The 22,206-nt window shown below is 39.8% G+C and overlaps 1 protein-coding gene across 1 annotated transcript in view; it reads right to left on the bottom strand.

The window, feature by feature from the left end:
* TBC1D32 (TBC1 domain family member 32) overlaps positions 1-22,206 on the bottom strand; it is a 224,969-nt gene that overhangs the window by 42,954 nt on the left and 159,809 nt on the right. Inside the window, exons 28-32 of the mRNA XM_075063908.1 lie at positions 16,918-16,987; positions 15,257-15,372; positions 13,859-14,013; positions 12,057-12,197; positions 8,365-8,553 (exon numbers count right to left, since the gene is read on the bottom strand). Of these exons, the coding sequence (XP_074920009.1) occupies positions 8,365-8,553; positions 12,057-12,197; positions 13,859-14,013; positions 15,257-15,372; positions 16,918-16,987 (671 nt within the window). The remainder of the gene's footprint in view (positions 1-8,364; positions 8,554-12,056; positions 12,198-13,858; positions 14,014-15,256; positions 15,373-16,917; positions 16,988-22,206) is intronic.

Raw genomic sequence — 22,206 nt, forward strand, 5'->3', positions numbered from 1 at the left:
TCTATGGCTGAGCTGCATGCAATTCAGGGGGTATGGTCCGCACATATCCGACCTGCCGTGGATTCGAGGTAGGGGTGGTAATCCACATGCTGAAGAGTTGCGGAGGGGAAATGGAGAGAAGAGAAGACAGCTTGCAGAGAACACAAATCCATTCTAACCCAACAGCCAGGAGTTTGTGACTCACAGACAGTAATGAATACTTTTTTAACAGCACCTCATACGGGACATTGAATGGAATATCCTCCCAGCCCTCTCAAGCCAATAGCCCGAAATGAGCCATGGAGAAGCGACCTTCTGATGAGTGTACTTTGTAAATTAAAACATGTTTAAAAGCAGCGGTTTTTTAATGATTAATTTGCCTGAGGACTTGGGATGCATTCACGGCCAGATACAGTTATTGAAAGATTGTTAACATGTCATGGGGAGATTGGAGCGGAAATTCTCCAGGACATCTCTAGAAGCTCTCCTGGAGGTATCCAAAGACCTTTGCAGAAGGTTTCTGGCAAGGCAGCCTTCTCGTCACATCCGCGAGGGATACTTACCACGCCATGCATGTAGAAATAATCTGTATCATTGTGACAAAGCCTAGTTGTGTTATGTCCTGGTGTTTGCTGGATTCAAGCAACTCCGTTCTTTATTCGCTGTGTTATCCTAGGAGGGTGATATCGTTTCATGGTAACCTGGTTGAATTCAGGAATTTAATTTGGGGCAGAGATGGCCATTCCTATTGGCCTGTTTGCCTGTTGCTTAAAAGAATACTTTTTGCACGAGTAGCCAGCGGGGGGGAGGGAGGGGTAATGGGCTGAGCTTTTTCGCGTTTGGCTAGCAGGGTCTTCCTGCTACCAGCCCTGCCGGTGGGGGGAGAAGGGGGGTGATTAGCTGGTGATTTTCATGATACCAACACACGGTGGGGGAGGGTAAAGCGATCATCCCAGAGAATGGGATGGGGGTGTGTGTTTCTGCTGCTGCATGTTAACAGGAAAGAAAGCACATTGCATGGGCATTGCTTGGTATTTGGGAAAGGAGGGCACTGATGTATGAAGGGGTGCAGAAGCTGAAAGATAATGGCTTACACTGGCGCTTGCAAGCTGAATTTCTGCTGGTTGGACCTGCCTCTGCTGAATCTCTACACAGAGCCGCAGGCACTCAATATTAAATGAAAATGGATTCTTGTAGTGAAACTCATGTGCTTGTAAGGTGAATAGTGTTCACTGTGATGAAGAGTAATAACATTGTTTCTCTGTAAAATGTTCTTTTTAAATGCTTCTCTCCTTTTTTTTTTACCTACTCATGCATCTGCAAATTTTTCAAACTCCTTACTCCATCCCGAGGCTATCTCAGATAAGGCGAGGAAAAAAAAGACTGAGCGAAATGTTCTGGAAATCATGGAAGTAACCACAATGAAGAGCATCATCTGAAATGAGTGGAAGGACGTGGTATCAAATTACAGGAAAGATGCAGTGACGTGAAACAGGAGGAGACCAACATGGGATAGGAGGGACGAACGTGGGAGAGGTGTAGGCAGGAAGATCAGCTGTGAGCAGGATGCAACGCTGAGGCTGCTGCATGATCAAACTGCATTCTCCGACATCTGTGTGGAGCTTCAGGAATAGCAGCAGGGTCACAGAGTGCCGCTGCAGCCCCTGTGTACCACTCCACCACTCACCCATGTTCCATCTTCCTCACCAGACGTGTAAGAACGCGTAGGGAAGGCTTCGTGCACCCGCCCACTCCTCACTCTGTGGACAGCCCAACAAAGGCTGTCATTACTTTGAATAATTTTTAGTGGCCTTTTCCTCCTCCTATTCTCCTCCCAAACCACACCGGGATACCTGGTCAGTCTCTCTCTCTTTTATATGACTTTTTATAAAGAATACATGATTTAATGATAGTGACTTTATTTCTTAAGCAAGCTGTAATCGAAGGGAGGGTGGGTTGCTTACATGGATGAGTCAACCAATGGGGGGAGTTCATTAAGGAGAAAAAACACAACAGTCACACCTTACCCTGGCCCGTGTGATGAAACTCATTTTCAAAGCTTCTCTGATGCGCATCGCTTCGTGGTGTGCTCTTCTAATCACCCTGTGTCTGGCTGCGCGTAATCAGCGGCCAAGGTGATTTGCCTCAGCTCCACCCGCCATAAAGGTCTCCCCATACTCTCATGGAGATTGTGGAGCACACAGCAAGCAGCAATAACAATGGAGACATTGGTTTGGCTGAGGTTCTGAGCGAGTCAGTAATGTGCACCAGCGCACTTTAAATGGCCAAATGCACATTCTACCACCATTCCACACTTGCTTCAGCCTGTAGTTTGAACAGCTCTGACTATGTCCAGGCTGCCTGTGTATGGCTTCATGAGCCGTGGCATCAAGGGGTAGGCTGGGTCACCGGATAACTACAGGCATTTCAACATCCCCAACGGTTATTTTCTGGTCTGGGAAGTAATTCCTTGCTGCAGCGTTTAGTGTTGCTGAGACGCGAGTGTCATGAACCCTTCCTGGCCATCCCACGTGGATGTTGTGTGAAACGTCCCTTGTGATCCACCAGTTGCTTGCAGCACATAGAAAGTACCCCTTGCGGTTTATGTACTGGGTGCCCTGGTGCTCCGGTGCCAAGACAGGGATATTGGTTCCTCTATCGCCCCCCACAGTTAGGGAATCCTATTGCAGGAAAGCCATCCACTATGACCTGCACGTTTCCAGAGTCACAACTTTTGTAGCGGCAGCTTAATGATTGCTTTGGCTACTTGCATCACAGCAGCCCTCACAGTAGATTTTCCCACTCCAAATGATTCCAACTGACCGGTAGCTGTCTGGCATTGCAAGCTTCCAGAGGGGCTATTGCCACTTGCTTCTCAACTGTGAGGGCTGCTCTCATCTTGGTATTATGGCGTTTCAGGCAGGGACAGCAAGTCACAAAAGTTCCATGAAAGTGCCCTTATGCATGCGAAAGTTTCGCAGCCACTGCGATCGTTCCCAAACCTGCAAACTATGTGGTCCCACCATCTGTGCTTGTTTCCCGGGCCAAAATCGGCGTTCAATGGCTAGAACCTGCCCATTACTAGCAGGATCTCCAAGGGCAGGGGCCGTGGTTTGAGAGAATTTCTGTGTCCTGTCCTCATCGCTCTCGTCGCCGCTCTGCCGTAGCCGCTCTCTCCTCGCCTGGCTTTGCAGGTCCTGGTTCAGCATAGACTGCACGGAATGCGCGAGGTGTTTTACAACTGTCACGATTGTGGGTCTTTTGATCTTGAGCAGGATCCATCTTCCATGCTTGCTGTGCTATGGCATTTGCACAGTTCAGCCAGGAAAAAAGGCGTGAAACGGTTGTCTGCTGCTTTCACGGAGGGAGGGGTGAGGTTGTACCCAGAACCACACGCGACAATGTTTTTTACCCCATCAGGCACTGGGATCTCAACCCAGAATTCCAAGGGGCGGGGAAGACTGCGGGAACTATGGGATATCTACGGGATAGCTACCCACAGTGGAATGCTCTGGAAATCGACGCTAGCCTCAGACCATGGATGCACACTACCGAATTAATGTGCTTGGTGTGGCCGCGTGCACTCGACTTTATACAATCTGTTTTATAAAACCGGTTTATATAAAATCAGAATAATCCCGTAGTACAGACATACCCTCAGACAGGGTTTACCCTTGTTTTTTATCTCTAAGAGTCTGACTCTCAGGCATGCCCAGCTCACCTGGCTTTAAACGCTGCCTGACTTGCAGATTCTGGTCTTTGACTATCACACTCAGTATGTCCGCCGCCTTGGCGAGACACACATTACTTAAAAGTGCCCATACTGCAGAAAACTGACAGCTAGGACAAGAAAAGCCAGGGATCTTCAACTGAAGTGCCTCATGATGGAGAAATCCCTCATGCCAGCCTCCAACCCTGAGTTCACGTCACCCTCTGGCCAATGGTTGCCAGCGGCAGCCTCTGACAGGGGCTCCGCTTTAACAACAGTTGCCAAGAAACTTGCTCCTAGAAAGGCTACCAAAAAGCAGTTGCAGACATTCTCACACTGAGAATCACTAAAAGAAAGCGATCACGAATTGAAAAATCTGCCCCAGTACTGACAGCACCGAGAGCACTGGACTGTGAGGCACTGGGAACCTCCAGCACTGAGAGTTCCTGAAGAGCTAAAGATCCTATGTAGGAAAGCTGTAATGGAAGTTTTTCCCTTTCTTTTCAGTGATTGATATACTGGCATCTGATGACTCTAGCTTTTTGATACAGCAAGTTGAACAAATAAGGCCTCCTCCAAAAGGATGAAGTCTGTCCCTCTTGCTTCTTGCCTGCGCCACTTCCCGCAGCTCCCATTGGCCGGGAATGGCGAACCATGGGCATTGGGAGCTTACTTTCCTATACCAGCTACCTCTTGTATTGCCAGCACAAAAGGGGAAGCAAACTCAACATAGCCACTACATCCCTTTCCTTTGCAAGCGGGGGCAAGACGTAGGTAGAGTTTTGAGCTTGGCCCACCAATTTGCCTGCCAAAAACAGCTATGTTGGTGTGTTCAGGAGTATATGCTGTGGCAGCGATAGATGGCGTGAAAATTAACCTGATTATTTTAAAATTATTAATTCTTTTTACCATAATATGTGGGATTTACTTGAAGTATTTTAATTAAGTACTGTGCTTTTCAAAAGCCTGATTTTTACTGGAGCAGAGTACAGTCTTTCTTCCATGGTCAGGGATTCTTTGAAGTTCATTTCCTTGGTGAACGTAGAGATGGTTGTTGAGTCCACCTGCTGATGCTTAGTCTTTTCAGGTATCTTGCCAATGTACTGGTTACATTGATTGGGAAGCAGAGTATTTTGTTTAATTATTTTCATCTATATTTTCACAAAAACAAACAGGAAACATTCACCATATGTGTTTTTGAATCAAAATATACTGCTTGCTTCTCCATTAGCATGGTATACAAGTTTTGTGCTTTTTATGTTTGTCATGGTAGTGGCTCTCTAATGATGCTAATTGTTAAAGCTCACCACCATCTGGAATATTTCAGTGTCAATATAGAAACCTGATCTTTGTCCATCCCCAGAAGGAGAAAATCAATGACCAAAGATATGAGTGGAGAAATGGGAAAGTCCAGAACAGAATAGTGATTGGTGCAGTTACTAACTTTAAATAATGGCTTCTTGAACAAGGACTCAAACAATTACGTTTAGAGGAAGCTGGCACCTTCACCTCCTAAAGTGAAGCATTAACAATCTATAGAGAACATGGAGGTTGGATAAGGGGGTTGAATCCCATAGGTCATAGTCTGCAGATTCCTTAGAACATCTAGAACCACTGTTTTAAAAAAAAAAACTGAATGAAATTCAGCCAGCCAAGATGGTATGTTTGTCTTGTTCCTGTTTCTATACTGCTCTCACAGACATAGCCAAACTGATCTTGAACCAGTCAATATTCCCCGTGAACTAGGAGGAAAACTACCCATTGAAAGTAATGAGCAACTTTGTTTATCAAGTCTACAAATCAAAATCTATATTTTAATCATTTAAATTAGATTTCAAATTCTCAATTCACCTTCTTTCTCCAAATTTTAATCTGGTGGGATGCTGTACAAACAATATTTGCGGAAATGAATGAAGGGTAGAGATCATCTTGGCAGCTGTTCAAGGTTTAGTATAAAATATCTTAAGATTTTATTGAAAAGACAGTTTCCCTCCCAGGCTTTGTAACCCATCCAGGTGATACTCATGGCAGCAGGAACGCTAACTATAAGCCTACAATAATATAAATGAGCAAACCTTGCAAAGTCCTTCTAAAGAGGCAGCTATCAAAACAACAATGATCTGAAGGGAAAACTTTGTGATTCAAATGTTTTCAAGCTTCAATAAGAGGATACTGCATAACTTTACACCTCTGAAACACACCTAATTTGAATGGAAGCCACATACATACACGGGAAGTTAGAGTCCAATCCACTTCCCACTGGAGTCAACAGGAATTTTCCCACTAATTCCAATAGGAGCTAGAAAAGGCCTATATGTATCAGTATTTTTCTTTGGAGAACACTATTCTTTTTTGCCCTGCTTGATGAAGAAATACAACTACAGTATAAATGAATGACAAGTATAAAAGGGGTCATATAATGAAGCTTCCAAAGAAAGGAGACTTCAGGAAGGGTAAAAACTGGAGGGGCATTCAATTGTGTTCTATTCCAAGTAAGGCATTTAAAGGTATTATTCTAGACAGAATAAAGAAAATGGTAGGGTCACAGTTTCAACAAGAAGAGATATTATTCAAACAAGAGAAATCATGTATAGATCAATCAGTAACCCTATGCATCATCATAGAACTGTTGATCAAATGGCATTTACCACTTTACATTGATTTTATAGATTTCCAAAAAGCCATACAGAGGATAAAACTGTTTTATGGAAGTTGCTGTGTCACTATGGAAATTTTCCTCCGAAATACGTGAACATCATTCAGAGCTTCTATGAAAATATGACATGCTAAGTAATACATAGCAGTTAACTGATTAAATCATTCAAGATTACTACAGGTGTCAGACAAGAATGTCTTATGTCACCTATGATCTTTTTTACTGGTAGGGGATAGGGTAATGAGAAAGACCACAGGGTCAGACAATGGACTGTTGCACAAGTTAACATGAGACTGACTTTTGCAGATGACATCATCTTGCTATACCATACTCACAGAGACATGAAAGCTCCAATGTATGATCACCATGCCTCTGCCCAGTTAGTAAGGTTGAAAAATCAACACCAAGAAAACTAAAACCATAAGAATTAACACACAACACAGAACACCAACAGAAATTTCCAAGACTGATGAAGAAGCCTGCTATTTCAAATATCTTGGCAACACTGTAAATTTACAATGGGTGGAACAGATGAAGACTTTAAAACCAGAAGAGTAAAAGCCGTATATGTTTGTAACTCTAAAGCCAATCAAGAGAAACAGAAATCTTTCCCTCCAAACTAAACTTTGAATATATAACACCACTATACAGTTGGTCTTACTATGTGGCACTGAAACTTGGAGACTTATTATGACTTATTATTTAAATTCCAAGTTTCCATCAACTTAGACAAATCTTCAGTATCAGATGGCTAGAAAAAAAGTCACAAATAAACAACTCTGGAGAATGACAAAACAGAAACTAATAGGAAAGGAAATTATATAAAAAAATTGAGATGGCTAGGACATAGATCAGGGGTGGGCAAACTAGGACCCACGGGCCACATCCAGCCCATGGGACTGCCCTGCCTAGCCCCCGAGCTCCTGGCCCGGGAGGTTACCCCCAGTCCCTCCCCTGCTGTTCCGTCTCCCTCGCAGCATCAACTTGCTTGCTCCGCCACCGGAGTAATGCTCTGGGTGGCAGGGCTGTGAACTTCTGTGACAGCGCAGTTGCAGAGCCTGGCCTGACCCGGTCTCTGTGCTGCATGGTGGCAGTGGCGGCAGCATGGCCCAGCTCCAGCCAGGCGGCATGGCTGTAGCACCGCCAGCCACTGGTGCTCTTGGAAGCACGGTAAGGGGGCAGGGAGTAGGAGGGGGGGATAGAGGGCAGGGGAATTCGGGGTGGTGGGCAGGGGGCACGGGTGTGGATGGCGGTCAGGGGGAAACAGAGGATTGAATGGGGGTAGGGGTCCCGGGGACAGTCGGGGGGGTGGAGGCTGGATGGGGCAGCAAGGGGCAGGGGTTCCAGGGGAATCAGGGAACAGGGAGAAAGGATGGTTGGATGGGGCAGAGGTTCCAGGGGGGCCATCAGGAATGAGAGGAGGACTTGGATGGGACTACAGGGGCCTGGGAGCAGTCAGGGGATGGGGAGAGAGGCTATGTGGATGGGGCAGGGGTCCCAGAGGGGCCATCAGTGAACAGGGGGGTTGGATGGGGCAGGAGTCTTGGGGGGGGCAGCTAGGAGGTGGGGGCCAGGCCACGAAACCCTCCCCTAACTGGCCCGCCATACAATTTACAAAACCCGATGCAGCCCTCAGGCCAAAAACTTTGCCCACCCCTGACATAGATGGAGGAAAGACCTAAATAACAGCAGTAGAGGCCTTGGACTGGAATTCCCAGGGCAAGAGACAATGAGGTAGAGAAAGGATAACATGAAAATGGACAAAACAAACAGAACTGAAAGCTATCAGAATGACATGGGAACAAGCTAAGAATGCAGCAGGAGATCAGCAAAGATAGCAGGTAGTGCAGAAGGCCCTTTGTTCCTCATGGAAAACAGACATGAGAGAGAGAAAGAGAAGTGAATGAGACTAAAATAAAATCAATACTGGAAATTCAGTTGTTTGGCAAAATAATATCTCTTTTCAGTCTGGAAAGTGTATCTTTCCTTTAATCTGGTAATCTAAAGAAGAAAACATTACTTTGAGAAAAACCTGTAGATCTTGGGTCTGTGTGTGCTGCAGAATATCTTGCTGAAGATGTTTGAACACAGATATACACATATAGATCTGATAATCAGGACCAAGGAAAATACATGTAGCAATGTAGTGACAGATCTCACTCCAGTCCAAGTAATTCCAGAAACACTGAGCTAGCCACTGCTGACAAATCTAGAAAAATACAAAAATTCAATTTATTACAGTAATTCAGTGATTAATTAATAACCTTTCTATACCACAAACCCCTTTTCCACACCAAGACTCCCATGCCCTCTTCTCATCCAGCCAGGATCTACCCAGAACTCCTACTCAACGCATAAGTTGGTGATCATGACTAACAGGCAGAGAACCCCCGCTTAATATATGCATTTTAAAATGATACACTTCATGGTTGGTATATTGAATAAAACATATTATTTACCATAGTAACTGTGGTTCTTGAAAAGAGGCCTGTGTAGATCCTCACTCTTAAGAAAAATGTGCCTCTGCTGCACAAACCCGTAAGTTTGTAGCAAGCAGTGTTGGTCTTAAACTCTTCCCTTGTACTCAGCTGTAAGAGCATAAAAGAGGCATGGCTTCCAATGCCCTTTAGTCATTCCCAAAGTCATGTATTCAAGGCTTCCTCACCTGAGGCTCTAAAGAAGGTACACAGGGAGTCTGAATTCCTATGGGCAACCATCTCAAAAGAACTGCTGTTACCACACTAAGATCAGTAACCATTTTCCTCCTTTGAGAACTTCCCATATGGCTCACTACTCTTGGGACTTTAAAAAGAACAAGTGACTCTCCAGGAGGTGGTCAGAGAAAGATAAGATCAAAAATAATTCAAAGCCAGCTACTGGCTTCAGATATGTTGGTCTCAATATTGTCTGGCTTGGAACGATGCAAAAGTGATACATAACAGTGCTGTTCTAACCAATAAAGTCAATCCAACAAAACAAATTGACTCCAAAAGTGAAAAAAACCTCCAGATTAATCGTCCTAAACATATTCCCTTCTTAACAACTATTGTTCTGCTAACAGGAAAAAGGGATTTTGAAAAAGATAATAAAGTGAGCTTTGAAGTTTGGCCTCACTGCTTATGATGGTTAAAAAGAACTGAGCTGCAGCAGGGACCATGATCCTCATTTGATATCAATGGCCCTGAAATCATGCATGTACAGCCCTGATGGACACTGCTATATAGAAGAACCCAATGCATGTATTCCAGTAATGTACATCTATACAGGCAATTGTTTAAGTTGAAACACAAATTTCAAAGTTTAATGTCAGAAAAAATAAACTATTCCTTACATACTGAATTTTCTTAAGATCTTTTTAAATGGCATGGATGCCTTTGAAGGTGTATTTCCCTTTAAATGAAAGAATTTCTGTGCCTTGTAAATGAATGGTAGGTCCTTCCCTGAGGTACCTTTGGATTTAATTGAATGGTATGGAAGACACGGGCTTTAGCAGCTCTTGTTTTTTCCATTTCTAAATCACAATTTGTTGCTTAATCCCTTGTGTATAGCACACTTCATTTAGCTCTAGACCACAAATCCTTTGTTAATCAGCCCCTAACTGTTTAAAAATATGCAGCAGCAGAAAGTATTGTGTTTCTAATTAGATTACAACGGCTATGCTGTGGAATGAAATTGCATTCAGCTGTGTATTCTTATACACTGACATTTATATATGTCAAAGTTGCTTTCATAGTTAATTGAAGCATTATTTTTTGCAGTAAAATAACACAATAATGTAGCCAGAGGATGTGTGCTTATTACAGTGGTGTCCATTCTATGTGTTTCCATTAAAAACTTATTCTTGCCGTGGGTATTACTGTGAATTGTGATAAAACTTGGCATACAGGTTATCTTATATATTTTTCTAAAGACAGATTATTTATTATTTTTAAAAGCAAGTGCAGTGTTTGTGAGAGTGAGATCCCTGGAGGGAAAGCCTCTATTCCACTCAATAGCCTGCATTCTTGCTGCTTATGCAGTACCTTTCGCCACACTGCCCCACCAATATACCTCAACCCTGACCTTGGAGGGACTGCATGGAAGCTAGTTCAATCTCCATGTTCAGTCTTTAACATCCCTGCTGAGACTTCCAATAAGGGTGTTAATGCCAATATTGATTTATTTAGTTAATACATTGTTCAACTGCTCATCACTGTTGTATTTCAACACTTCACGTACAATGATTTTATCCACATAACACCCCTGTGGAGGTAGGGAAATATTACTACCTCCATTTAACAGATGGGGAACTGAAGAATAAAGAAATTAAGGAACTGATTTTCAGATAAGTTGAGCAGCAACAACTCTCACTGAGTTGGGATTCTTGATCTCAACACCTTTGATAATGAGGCCTTAAAGTGACTTGTTCAAGATTGCACAAGAAGGCTTTGGGACAGATGGGAACAGAACCCAGATCTCCTGAATCCCAGTCCAATGCTTTAATACTATGACATTCATTCCCCTCATATGAGCTTTTCTGTGATAAGAACGTCTGTCCTGTAGGAACTAGAATCCAGTGGGAGGTGGGAATGCTCAGCATCTCTGAAACTCAGGCAATTAGCTTTTACTGGGGCCTGATCCTGTTCACTATGCTTGTCTAAAGGAGAATAAAAGGTGTGTTGTAAGGATATGTTCATTAACGGGTACTAACAACACATTTTTAATCCTAAACTAGACAAGAACAGTTGATTGCAATGACAGCATGTATGAAATGATGACTTGTGCTATTACACTTCCTTCCCTTTCTAATTTTTTAAAAATAGTCCATTCCTTTCACTCTGAAAGGCAGTTTTTTCTTATATTTTAAAGTTTATCCTTTATGGGTAAGACTGAGCAGTACACGTAAGGAAGTAGAATCAAATTCAGTCATTGCAAATCTTGATGAGTTCATGTTTTCTCTCTTTTAATCAATTCTTGCATCACATCCACACCCACTCCCATAAAGAATACACTTGGGCCCCCAAGTCTTGGCACATAATGACCTTTTTAATGAGTTATGCCCAGGGGGAAGAAGAGCCTGGGTGTTTGTTCATCCATAGCCTTGAGTAAATCTCTAGAAGCAACAGCAGTTACGTCGGACTTTACATCTTCAACACACGAGGGGGGCTATGGTTGCTGTGCTTGAGCCAAATCTCAGCCTTAACAGTACATTAATATATGGATTTGGGTTTACTTTTTTCACCTAATTGTAATGATTGATTGTGATATCAGGAACTTTAACTCCAATATAAACTGAATTGTCTTATATCATACACCATACAAATATACTACGGAATTTAAGCCAGTGAGATTTTTTTACCCCTTATGATTCCATTTAAAAATCCAGCACATTTTGGTCACGTTTTTGCATAAACCAGGAAGGGGTAGCTCCTCAGCTGAAGTTCCACTGAAGTCAACTGTTTTCCATTTTAAAATGTTTTAACTGTGTACTTTTAGTCCTAAACATAAAAATCTATATTAAAAAACCTACAAAATGAATAGTTACCTGATTTTCATAACAATTTACTTTGTGTGGCTGAAGACTAAAACTTCTTTAGTCATTTTATTGTGGTTGGGTTTTATAGCTTGTTACGTAGCTGAGCCATAGTAGCTTCAACCTTTTCTGAATATCCTTGATTTTGTGGATTTAAGTCAAACATTTAAATAATCCTTTAATATGCTTTTGTAAATTACCTGTGATGGAGTGAAACCAGACATGTGGAAAGCTGAAAAGACAAGTGGCAACTCAGCCTTCAGCAACATCTCAATGTAGTGAGCACTGCAAAAATAGATGGGGTGAATGCCAGATTCTGCTGTGTCAATAGGTAGGTGTACCTGACCAACAAAGCAAACAACAAATAATAATTGTTACTTACTATGAAAGAAAATGTATGATTTTACTTTAAAAGACACTACTAAATAAGTAAATATTCTTTGGTACCAGAAGCAGGAGAAAAGTGTGGTAAATGTGTGGAAACTGTAAAGAGAGAAACTGATACAAAAATGTTTACCAGATATTTATCTCGGTTGACAGCCCAATTCCTTATTACATAAATGGTTTAATGAATGGTACCTTTGTGAGTAGGAAGTGTGATTCCTCCCCCCATCTGTTGCCCAATCAGACACACAGAGACTGTTGTTTTATAAATGAAGGAGCAGAGAATACAAGAGGGTTTCTTTTTGCAATCCTATATAGTGGGTAGAAAATTGGATGGAGCTGTCATGATTTGCCCAGGTATGGTGTGTGTATGTGGAGGGAAATATATATGGAGGGTAGGAGTGAAGTTCTATTTGAATGGGAGAAGGGAATGAGAGGTTACCAGTGTGGAATGTTCTGGGTAGATGGATGTGTGGTTTGTAAGTAATGTGTTTTTGACTTGGGGAAGATGTGCATTCCTTTGAACTTTTCCTTTTTTCGCCTTTGGCTCACAGGAGGTTGCACGTATACTACAATCTCCCACTCCATATAGTGACACCTCAGTTGGGATTGAGAGTTATATAATGGGAGAGATGAAGATTCCTGTTTGGGCCAAAAAGGAGGTAGAGCTGGGTTCTGGATTGTATGTTAATGTTTTGTTGGAGCTAATTAACATTTAATGTGGGGCTCTTTAGCCTAAAACTGCTTTATACTTTTGCCTGGAAGTTCCACACTTGTTAATTAAGCTATGAAGATACCAAACTCCTCAGTACGGAGGATGGTCAGCACAAACAGACTCACAAAATGAACCCAACATTCTCAGTGCTGGAACAGCTGCAGAACTGGACCAGGTGCTATGTACTACAAGTGGGAATATATAAAACACCCTCTTGAAAAAGAGCTAGAGAATCATCTAATAAGCCCACAATTTTCTAGTGACTGACTATAGCTGATAATGTAATTTACACCAGTCGCAGAACCTGACAAAGTACAATACCTAACCAAACAAAAAAAGATTTTTTAAAATAGATGACATCATATTTAACAAAGGATGAAAATTATGGAGCTTGCGTAACTAGCTTGATTTAAATACCAGCCATTTGAAATATGGAATCATTCAGTACTTGGTCAGTATGGAAGTTTCTAATTACTAAAAGCATTTTAGTATTTTTCTGTACAACTCTGATATTTCGTGCCATTTATTGATTTTATAATACAAGTAAGCTAATAATCAAAACAATGAACTTGCACAGTGTAATAATAATAAAAAGGCCACTCAATAAGTACCTTCTCCCTACACAAGGAATTTAACACAACTAATAAAGTTTATTTTATTGCCAACTTTAACATTCAATAACACTGCCATTACCATTAGTCTACATGTTATTTCACTGCCTTTAAACAACCATTTGAACAAATGTCAAATCTGTATATTCGTTTCTGAGAGAATTTTTAACGGACAAGCATTCAGTTAGAGGATGTTAATGAAAAGTGAAACAACAACTTAGTAAAACTGATAAATATTCCTTTTAAAAATGTCAAAAGCCACCTTTAAAAAGAAAAGCTTTTAAAGTCTTACAGAAACATGCAGTCTTCGCAGCCAGAGAAATGCTGAGAGGAGAAGACTGGAAAATTGCTGAAGAAATGTTAATGTTTTCTCTCTCTCTCCTGACATTATCAGAAATACAGACGATGCAAACCAGTCATAGCCAGCATAACCTTCCTGCAGACAACCTGTAAGAGAATGTTAAGGAACTCTGACAAACAACCAACTATTGCTGGCATACAAGCACGTTTCTTTTCTCCGAGGAACAAAGAATCAGCTAAACAAAAAAACAAACAAACAATAGATTAGATTGTGAATCCCAACAAATCAGGTATTTTAAAAAAAATGGGATTTTGAAAGTTAATATAACAATTCAAACAGAACAATGTCAAGATGTGTAGACCTAGGGTCTTACTGCAGAAGCTCCAATGTAGCACCAGTGTAGCTACACTGAAGATGGTTTCTTGAACATAAAAAGTCCATTAACGTTAAATCAGTATAAAACTGGAGTAAAATTAACTGTGATAAATTAGGCCCCTAGACTTTGAACTATCTAATTTTCCTCTCTGCAAAGTCCACATAATTCTTCCATGACCCTCGGAAAAACACAAACAAAACCACCAAAACCTAGGTGCTTGAATGCTTATTTTAAGTTAATGCCAGTAGCCCAACACCCATAAGTACTTTTATAATAGTAAACAAGTGTGTGCATGTAATAAAGAGGAGGGCGGAAAAAAACATTTCAGTAAGAAAACAGGTTGCAGCTTCCAAATTTCTAAGGAGACATAAAACAATAGTAAACATAAAAAACTGAAAGGCTTTAAAAATGAAGTATATTTTCCCAGCATACTTAAATATTTTATAAAATAATAAATCAAACACATTACTAGGTAAGATATCCTGTCAAAGCATTTTTTTGTTTTGTGTTTCTTTTATACAAACAAGTAAAATACACAATTATATGAAAAAATGTTAGATAAAAATCTTAGTGCAAATCAAATAATAATTACAGATGACTAAATGTTCAATATTAATAATATTATCATCAATATTAAAGAAGAAACTAGCAGACCTAATGGGGATCAGAGCTAATTGCTGAAAGCACACTGAAAGACATGATTCTGCCCCAAAGAGCTTAAAATTAAAACCAGACAAGACACACACGCAAGTTTAATAATCAAATGAAAGAGAAAGATGAGGGTTACAGTCAAAGATCATACAGTTATTCTGTCAAGTTCATATTTTGGTGATAGAAAGATTTCATAATAATGGATTTTTCTTTTGTGTGCGCACAAAATGTAATGAAAAATACTATGTAGTCTGCACCACCACCAGGAATTCAAAGAACAAGATAAATGAAAAATTTCTTTGACAGTTCAACTGTCACTAATGTCTTGGTCAATCTAACTTGTGTCATCAAAAAAAGGATACGAAGTGAGGACTTCATGGATGTTTGCTGTTGTTTCAGAAATTTGTCACAGTGCATTAACACCAGGCACAGATCATTTTCAGCATCATCTTTCAGCAAATGTAAATATTTACCATACCTAATAAAATAAAATTTAAACAAACTTAGATACTTAAGTTTAAATAAAAGTAAAACATACAATGTCTATTCTTTAAAAACAAGAACACATTTTCCTGGATGCATTTAATACAATTCTATAATTTATGAAAAGTTGAGAACTCATAGCCCTATATGTCATTAAGTGTATACTGTGGTTAGGGCAGGGGACTCAAACTGGTGAATTGGTCTAGATTTTATTGAAGGAGCACAGCAGACATTTGTTACTAAGAGCTTGTCTACATTACCCGCTGGATCGACGGGCAGTGATCGATCCGCTGGATCGACGGGCAGTGATCGATCCAGCGGAGGTCAATTTATCGTGTCTACTGTAGATGCGATAAATTGACTGCCAAGTGCTCTCCTGTCGACTCTGGTACTCCATCAGGACGAGAGGCACAGCCGTCGACTTTCCGCAGTGATGTTCAGCAATGTTATTCATGTAGCTGAAGTTCTGCAACTTAGATTGAAACACTCCTCCCCCTTCACCCCCCGGTAGTCTAGACCAGACCTAAGGTTTTCAATCTATCATAGGAGTCTTATTATATCCTCAGCTGTCCCTGGACATTCAGATTGAAGCCATTGACAAAACTGTATTTTTTTTCAAACTGCACTGTATTAGAAGGCCTCAACATTTGTTTCAGACACAGACCTTGTTTCCATAATCCATGTCTTTGTGATTTCAAGAAAAGACTATTGCAAAGTCCTACATATGAGGCAATTCTTTAAGATCATTTGGAAATTCATGCCTCAAACCTTCACACACTTATGCAACCTCGCTCACATGAGCTCTCCTATTGACTTTAAAGTTTAAAGTTAAGTATGGATGTGATCCTTTGCAACGTCTGGGTCTGAAATTCCTATAGAAAGTGATGTAGAAATTTGGTAAAGAAATAATCTGCTTAATCTGCAGCAAGGGAGATTTAGGTTAGATATTAGGAAAATATTTCTAATAGAAGGATAGTTAAGCATTGGAATGCAGGGCTTTGGAGCGGACCCCAGAGCCGGACCATGGAGCAGCTCTGGAGCAGTGGAACTGCAGGCTTTTGCCTGGAGCTGGAGCGGAGCCGAAGCACAGCTCCAAAGCCCTGTTGGAATAGGCTTTAAGAGAGGCAGTGGAATCTCCATCGTTGGAGGTTTTTAAGAACAGGTTAGACAAGTACCTGTCAGGGACGTTCTTTGTCCTGCCTCAGAGCAGAGGGATGGACTAAATCACCTCTCGAGGTCCTTTCCAGCCTTATATTTCAATGATTCTATAATGTAAGTTTAGCTGTAAATCTTGCTAAACAACTTGTAATTAGCCGTTAGAACAATAATGAATAATAACCTATTTAATTTGTTGCAGATAGTTTAATCATGTACTAATACCTTATTCATATTTAAAATAAGAATTCATTCTCTCAAAAATGATCTTTAGATTTAAATGGTACAAAACGTTGAGTTGATAGATTAAATATCATTAAAGTCATTGCAAAGAAATCAAACGAACTCTAGAAATACACAAGGGAAATATTTTAATACAATGTACCTGACTGTCATTTTAATGCCAAGTTGCTGCACAGATGAAAGGCTTTCATTCTTCACATTTGCATTTGCAGCTAAAAACAAAAGAAAAAAGAAATATAAACATGTAAAAAGTCTGCATTATAATGATGATTTTAATTGAAAATGGATGAAAGTAATATTTTTACATATTTTAATGCCAAGTCCAGAACACTGTTTTGTATCTGAAGTGCTGTCAGTAATCTCTGCAAAGATTATTACAGACAACTATATACAAGTGAACCCTCTGATATTTTTTCTAAAAAAGATGTTTCAGAACAAAAAGCAAGTATGTGCATGTTTCTCGTGGTCACAACCAGCCTTCAGCACAACTGGAACAAGCAATTAATTGAGGCCCTACTTGTTGATACCGCCATTCTCAGCATCTTATCCTATCTCTGGCAGGTGAAACAGACAAAACTGTAACTCCTGGTCCAATTGCCTCCCTTCCAGCAGTTTGAGACCTTACAAGTATAAAGCCAACCTTGTTTTCACATACAGCGTTCTAAATCTCACCAAATATACTAAAAACATTGAACTGAAAGGGACCTACCATTACTTTCATAATTTCTTTAAAATATTTTTGTGGAAACAGACTAACATGGCTACCTCTCTGATACTTGTTCATCATTTGTTGTTCTGCGTGACTGTAATGTATGCATCTGCTTTATGCACTTTGTATTGGATTAAAAAGCTGTAAAGTGGAGTAAAAAACTATGAAATCTGGTGCATTAAAACTAAGCATCTTCTATAAATGTTATTTTTTCACACATTTAAATCCTAAATGTAAAAGACCTAACAAAAGGATATTCTCTCACACACTCATTACAATCAAAGACAAGTGTAGATTCCTCAGCAAACAATTAGCACATAATAAATATTCTGAGTTGGAGAGGTCCAGGGTCTAACAGGTTCTAATTTTAATTTTCTAGTTTAGTTTCTGTTCCTGGCTAGAAAGCACTAATAAATTCACACTAAGCAGGTTTTTGTCATCTATCCAATGGCATGATTCTCTTAATATACGTGATTGTTTTTCACATTTTTAATATATCTCAGCAAAAACCAATATTTATCATTTTCCCGGAATGTAAGTGATAATTCTGTGATGGATCAGATCACCCCCTAATTTGATGGGTATTTTCTCCCATTCCACTTGAACAGGCATAAGAAACTAAAGTAAAGGAGCTACTAGTACCAATTTAAGTGAGCTCTGTAGTTTCCTTGTTTGCATACAAGCCATGGACACTATTGCACTAAAGATAAGTGAAGCTCCGGCTGAAATGAAAAAGGTTAAGAAGAGAAACCAAGAAAATAAGCCCTCCATTTGGATCAGAGGAAATAGATCAAAATGTTATTGAAAGAGTGAAGAAAACATAATACAGGAAAATTACATTTAACAAAGAAGAGAGACAGTTCAACGGTAGAACAGTGATAAGAAAACACAAGCTGTGTATTAAAACATTAATAAGATATAACCATCAAAGAATGAGAGTCATTAGAAACTGACCTTGTCCATCTGTGAAACATCACTTATAGATAAGAAAAATCATTTGTTCTCCGAGCAAGACAAGGTCTTTCTCTAATGGTCTCTAAATAGCAAACCCACAACAACAGGAGGGAATTATTTTTTTTCCAGGCACCCAAGTCAGAATGCCTTATGTAATTCGGGCCAATGATACTATGAAAAATGATGCATCAAAGCCCAGAATCCGAGACTCTTTTTCAATTTATAACAGTGAGTTATTATTGTCCACTTGGTATTCAAAGAACATGATTGATTTCATTGATTTTATTTACCTTTTATTCTCCACTGTAATAATTTCTTAGTTGCTGGAAAATATTTTTCCCTTTATCATATTCCCTTTTATATTTTTCTCTGCATTTTAAAAGATGATAAAATTAACATGGGGTTTGGATTTAATAACAATTCCACATTATATAGGACCTTGTCAAGCCAAAAACTCTTGCTTTTGTGTACTAGCTTATCTGATGTAATCATAGTCCTGAACATAGTGCAGGTTAACTGCAAATCCAGTGCTAGAAAAGGGAACATAAAACTTGTACTTTTCATCCTATGTAAAGAGTCATGACTTTTCATTTTTTCAGTTAATCCACTGGAAGTGAAGATTTAACAAAACAAAACAAAATATTTAGAATCCAGAGGACTACCACCATCTACTTAAAAAACAGGAGCTATAAAACCTTAGTGTTCTTTTAAGATTACCCAAAATTGTATGGGATACTTAAATATTGTAGATCACAATCCATGGACAACAGGTGGATTATTGTTCTTGGCAAGAACGATTGACTGTGATTGAAATGAAGTCCAAACTGTGTCTGATTCAATATGCACAATTTAATTTTCCACAAAACTGAACTGACAGACATTTATCAATAAAACTCTTATCTTTAACTGTCTTGAAACACTATGATTTTCAATACTCAAGCATCAAAAGATCAATTTTCTCAATAAGAACATGATTTCTCCTCAAATAAAAGGCAGAACACCTCTGACATGTCAATTCAATGGAGAGCTAACACAGGAACAATAATTAAACAGTAGAAAATAGGCTATGAAAGCATTTTCCTATACGTTGAATCCAGTGAAAGAATTAAACATAAGGGACAGATTCACTTTCCTCTCACAGTTCATAGGAAAAAAAGAACTATACTGAACATGTGTAGTCCTATTTTTTAAAATAATGAAATGTAAAATAGATGTTTCTTAATCCATGTAAAATGTTATGATTTGATGGATGTCAGAATTCCACACATACACCCTTTAAAAACTCATGCTGAGAATAATACAATATATGGCAATAAAAAAAATCAGATAATCTTTCCCACTCTATGACACAGACTGGACAATTTATTAGTAGGGGAAAGAGATTTTTGAAATATATATATTATGTGCTCTTTGAATGAAAATACCCATTATTTAATGCAATCTAGTTAATTAAAAAAATACAATTTTCTTCAGAATATCTTTGTAAACCAAGGACAAAAGTCATCCCTGGCAATGAATAGTTTAGCAACAACCAGAAACGGGGATAAATTCTACAAGAGATTTTTTTCTTCTTTTTTCAAAATCTGAAAATATTTTTATCATCTGTACCCCTCACATCTAATTTCCAAGAATACTATGTTGCCAAGTGTCAGAGGGTAGCCGTATTAGTCTGTATCCAAAAAAACAACAAGGAATCTGGTAGCACCTTAAAGACTAACTGATTTATTGGGGAATAAGCTTTTGTGGGTAAAAAACCCCACTTCTTCAGATGCACAGAGTGAAAATTACAGATACAGGCATAAATATACTGACACATGAAGAGAAGGGAGTTACCTTACAAGTGGAGAACCAATGTTGACAAGGCCAATTCAATCAGGGTGGATGTAGTCCACTCTCAATAATTGATGTGGAGGTGTCAATACCAAGAGAGGGGAAAATTGATTTTGTAGTGAGCCAGCCATTCCCAGTCCCTATTCAAGCCCAAATAATGGTGTTAAATTTGCAAATGAATTGTAGCTCTCCAGTTTCTCTTTGAAGTCCGGTTTTGAAAGCTTTTTTGTTGAAGGATGGCTACTTTTAAATCTGTTACTGAATATCCACATGAGGATGGACTACAGGCTTTCAGGAACAGTATCCCTGATGAGGCCATGACACACCTGGTTGCTGAGCTTTGTGACTTTGTCCTCTCCCACAACGGCACTGCTATGGGTACTTGCATGGCCCCACAGTATGCCAAACATTCTTATGGCTGACTTAGAACAACACTTACTCAGCTTTTGTCCCCCGGAGTCCCTCCTCTACTTGCACTACATTGATGACATCTTCATCATATGGACCGATGGAAAGGAGGCCCTTGAAGAATTCCACCTGGATTTCAACAATTTCCACCTCACCGTCAACCTCAGCCTGGACCAGTCCACACAAGATATCCACTTCCTGGACACTACAGTGAAAATAAGTGATGGCCACAAACATCACCTTATACCGTAAACCTACTTACCGCTATACTTACCTACATGCTTCTAGCTTCCATCCAGGACACATTAAACGGTCCATTATCTACAGCCAAGCCCTAAGATACAACCGAATTTGCTCCAATCCCTCAGACAGAGACAAACACGTAAAAGATCTTTATCAAGCATTCTTAAAACTACAATACCCACCTGGGGAAGTGAGGAAACAGATTGACATAGTGAGATGGGTACCTAAAAGTCACTTACTACAGGACAGACCCAACAAGGAAAATAACAGAATACCACTGGCCATCACGTACAGGCCACAGCTAAAACTTCTCCAGCACATCATCAACAATCTACAACCTATCCTGGAAAACAATCCCTTACTCTCACAGAGCTTGGGAGGCAGGCCAGTCCTTGCTTACAGACAGTCCCCCAACCTGAAGCAAATACTCAACAGCAACTACATATCACATCACAGAAACACTAACCCAGAAATGAATCCCTGTAACAAACCCCATTGCCTACTCTGTCTCCATATCTACTCTAGCAACACCACCAGAGGACTCATCCACATCAACCACACCATTAGGGACTCATTCACCTGCACATCTACTAATATGATATATGCCATCATGTGCCAGCAACGTCCCTCTGCCATGTACATTGGTCAAACTGGACAGTCTATGTAAAAGAATAAATAGACACAAATGAGACATCAGGATTGGTAACATACAAAAGCCAGTAGGAGAATACTTCAATCTCCCTGGACATTCAGTAGTAGATTTAAAAGTAGTCATCCTTCTTCAACAAAAAAATCTTCAAAAATCGACTTCAAAGAGAAAATGCAGACGTACAATTCATTTTCAAATTTAACACCATTATTTTAGGCTTAAATAGGGACTGGAGTGCTGGCTCACAACAAAAGCAATTTTTCCTCTCTTGGTACTGACACCTTCTCATCAATTATTGGGAGTGGACCACATCCACCCTGCTTGAATTGGCATTGTCAACACTGGTTCTCCACTTGTAAGATAACTCCCTTCTCTTCATGTGTCAGTATATTTATGCCTGCATCTGTAATTCTTACTCTATGCAGCTGAAGAAGTGTTTTTTTTTTTTAAACCCATGAAAGCTTTTGCCCAAATAAATCTGTTAGTCTTTAAGGTGTCACCGGACTCCTTGTTGTTGTTTTTTTTTAAGAATACTATGTCTTTTTCTTTCTTACTACAGATTGCATTCTTTGGATTTCCAAACCTTTCTAATATAATTTTTTTGTTGCTTTAATTTCTCTCTCTCTTTCCTTTTGAGG

Source organism: Chelonoidis abingdonii, chromosome 3, assembly GCF_003597395.2.
Source record: "Chelonoidis abingdonii isolate Lonesome George chromosome 3, CheloAbing_2.0, whole genome shotgun sequence".
Taxonomy (NCBI): Eukaryota; Metazoa; Chordata; order Testudines; family Testudinidae; genus Chelonoidis; species Chelonoidis abingdonii.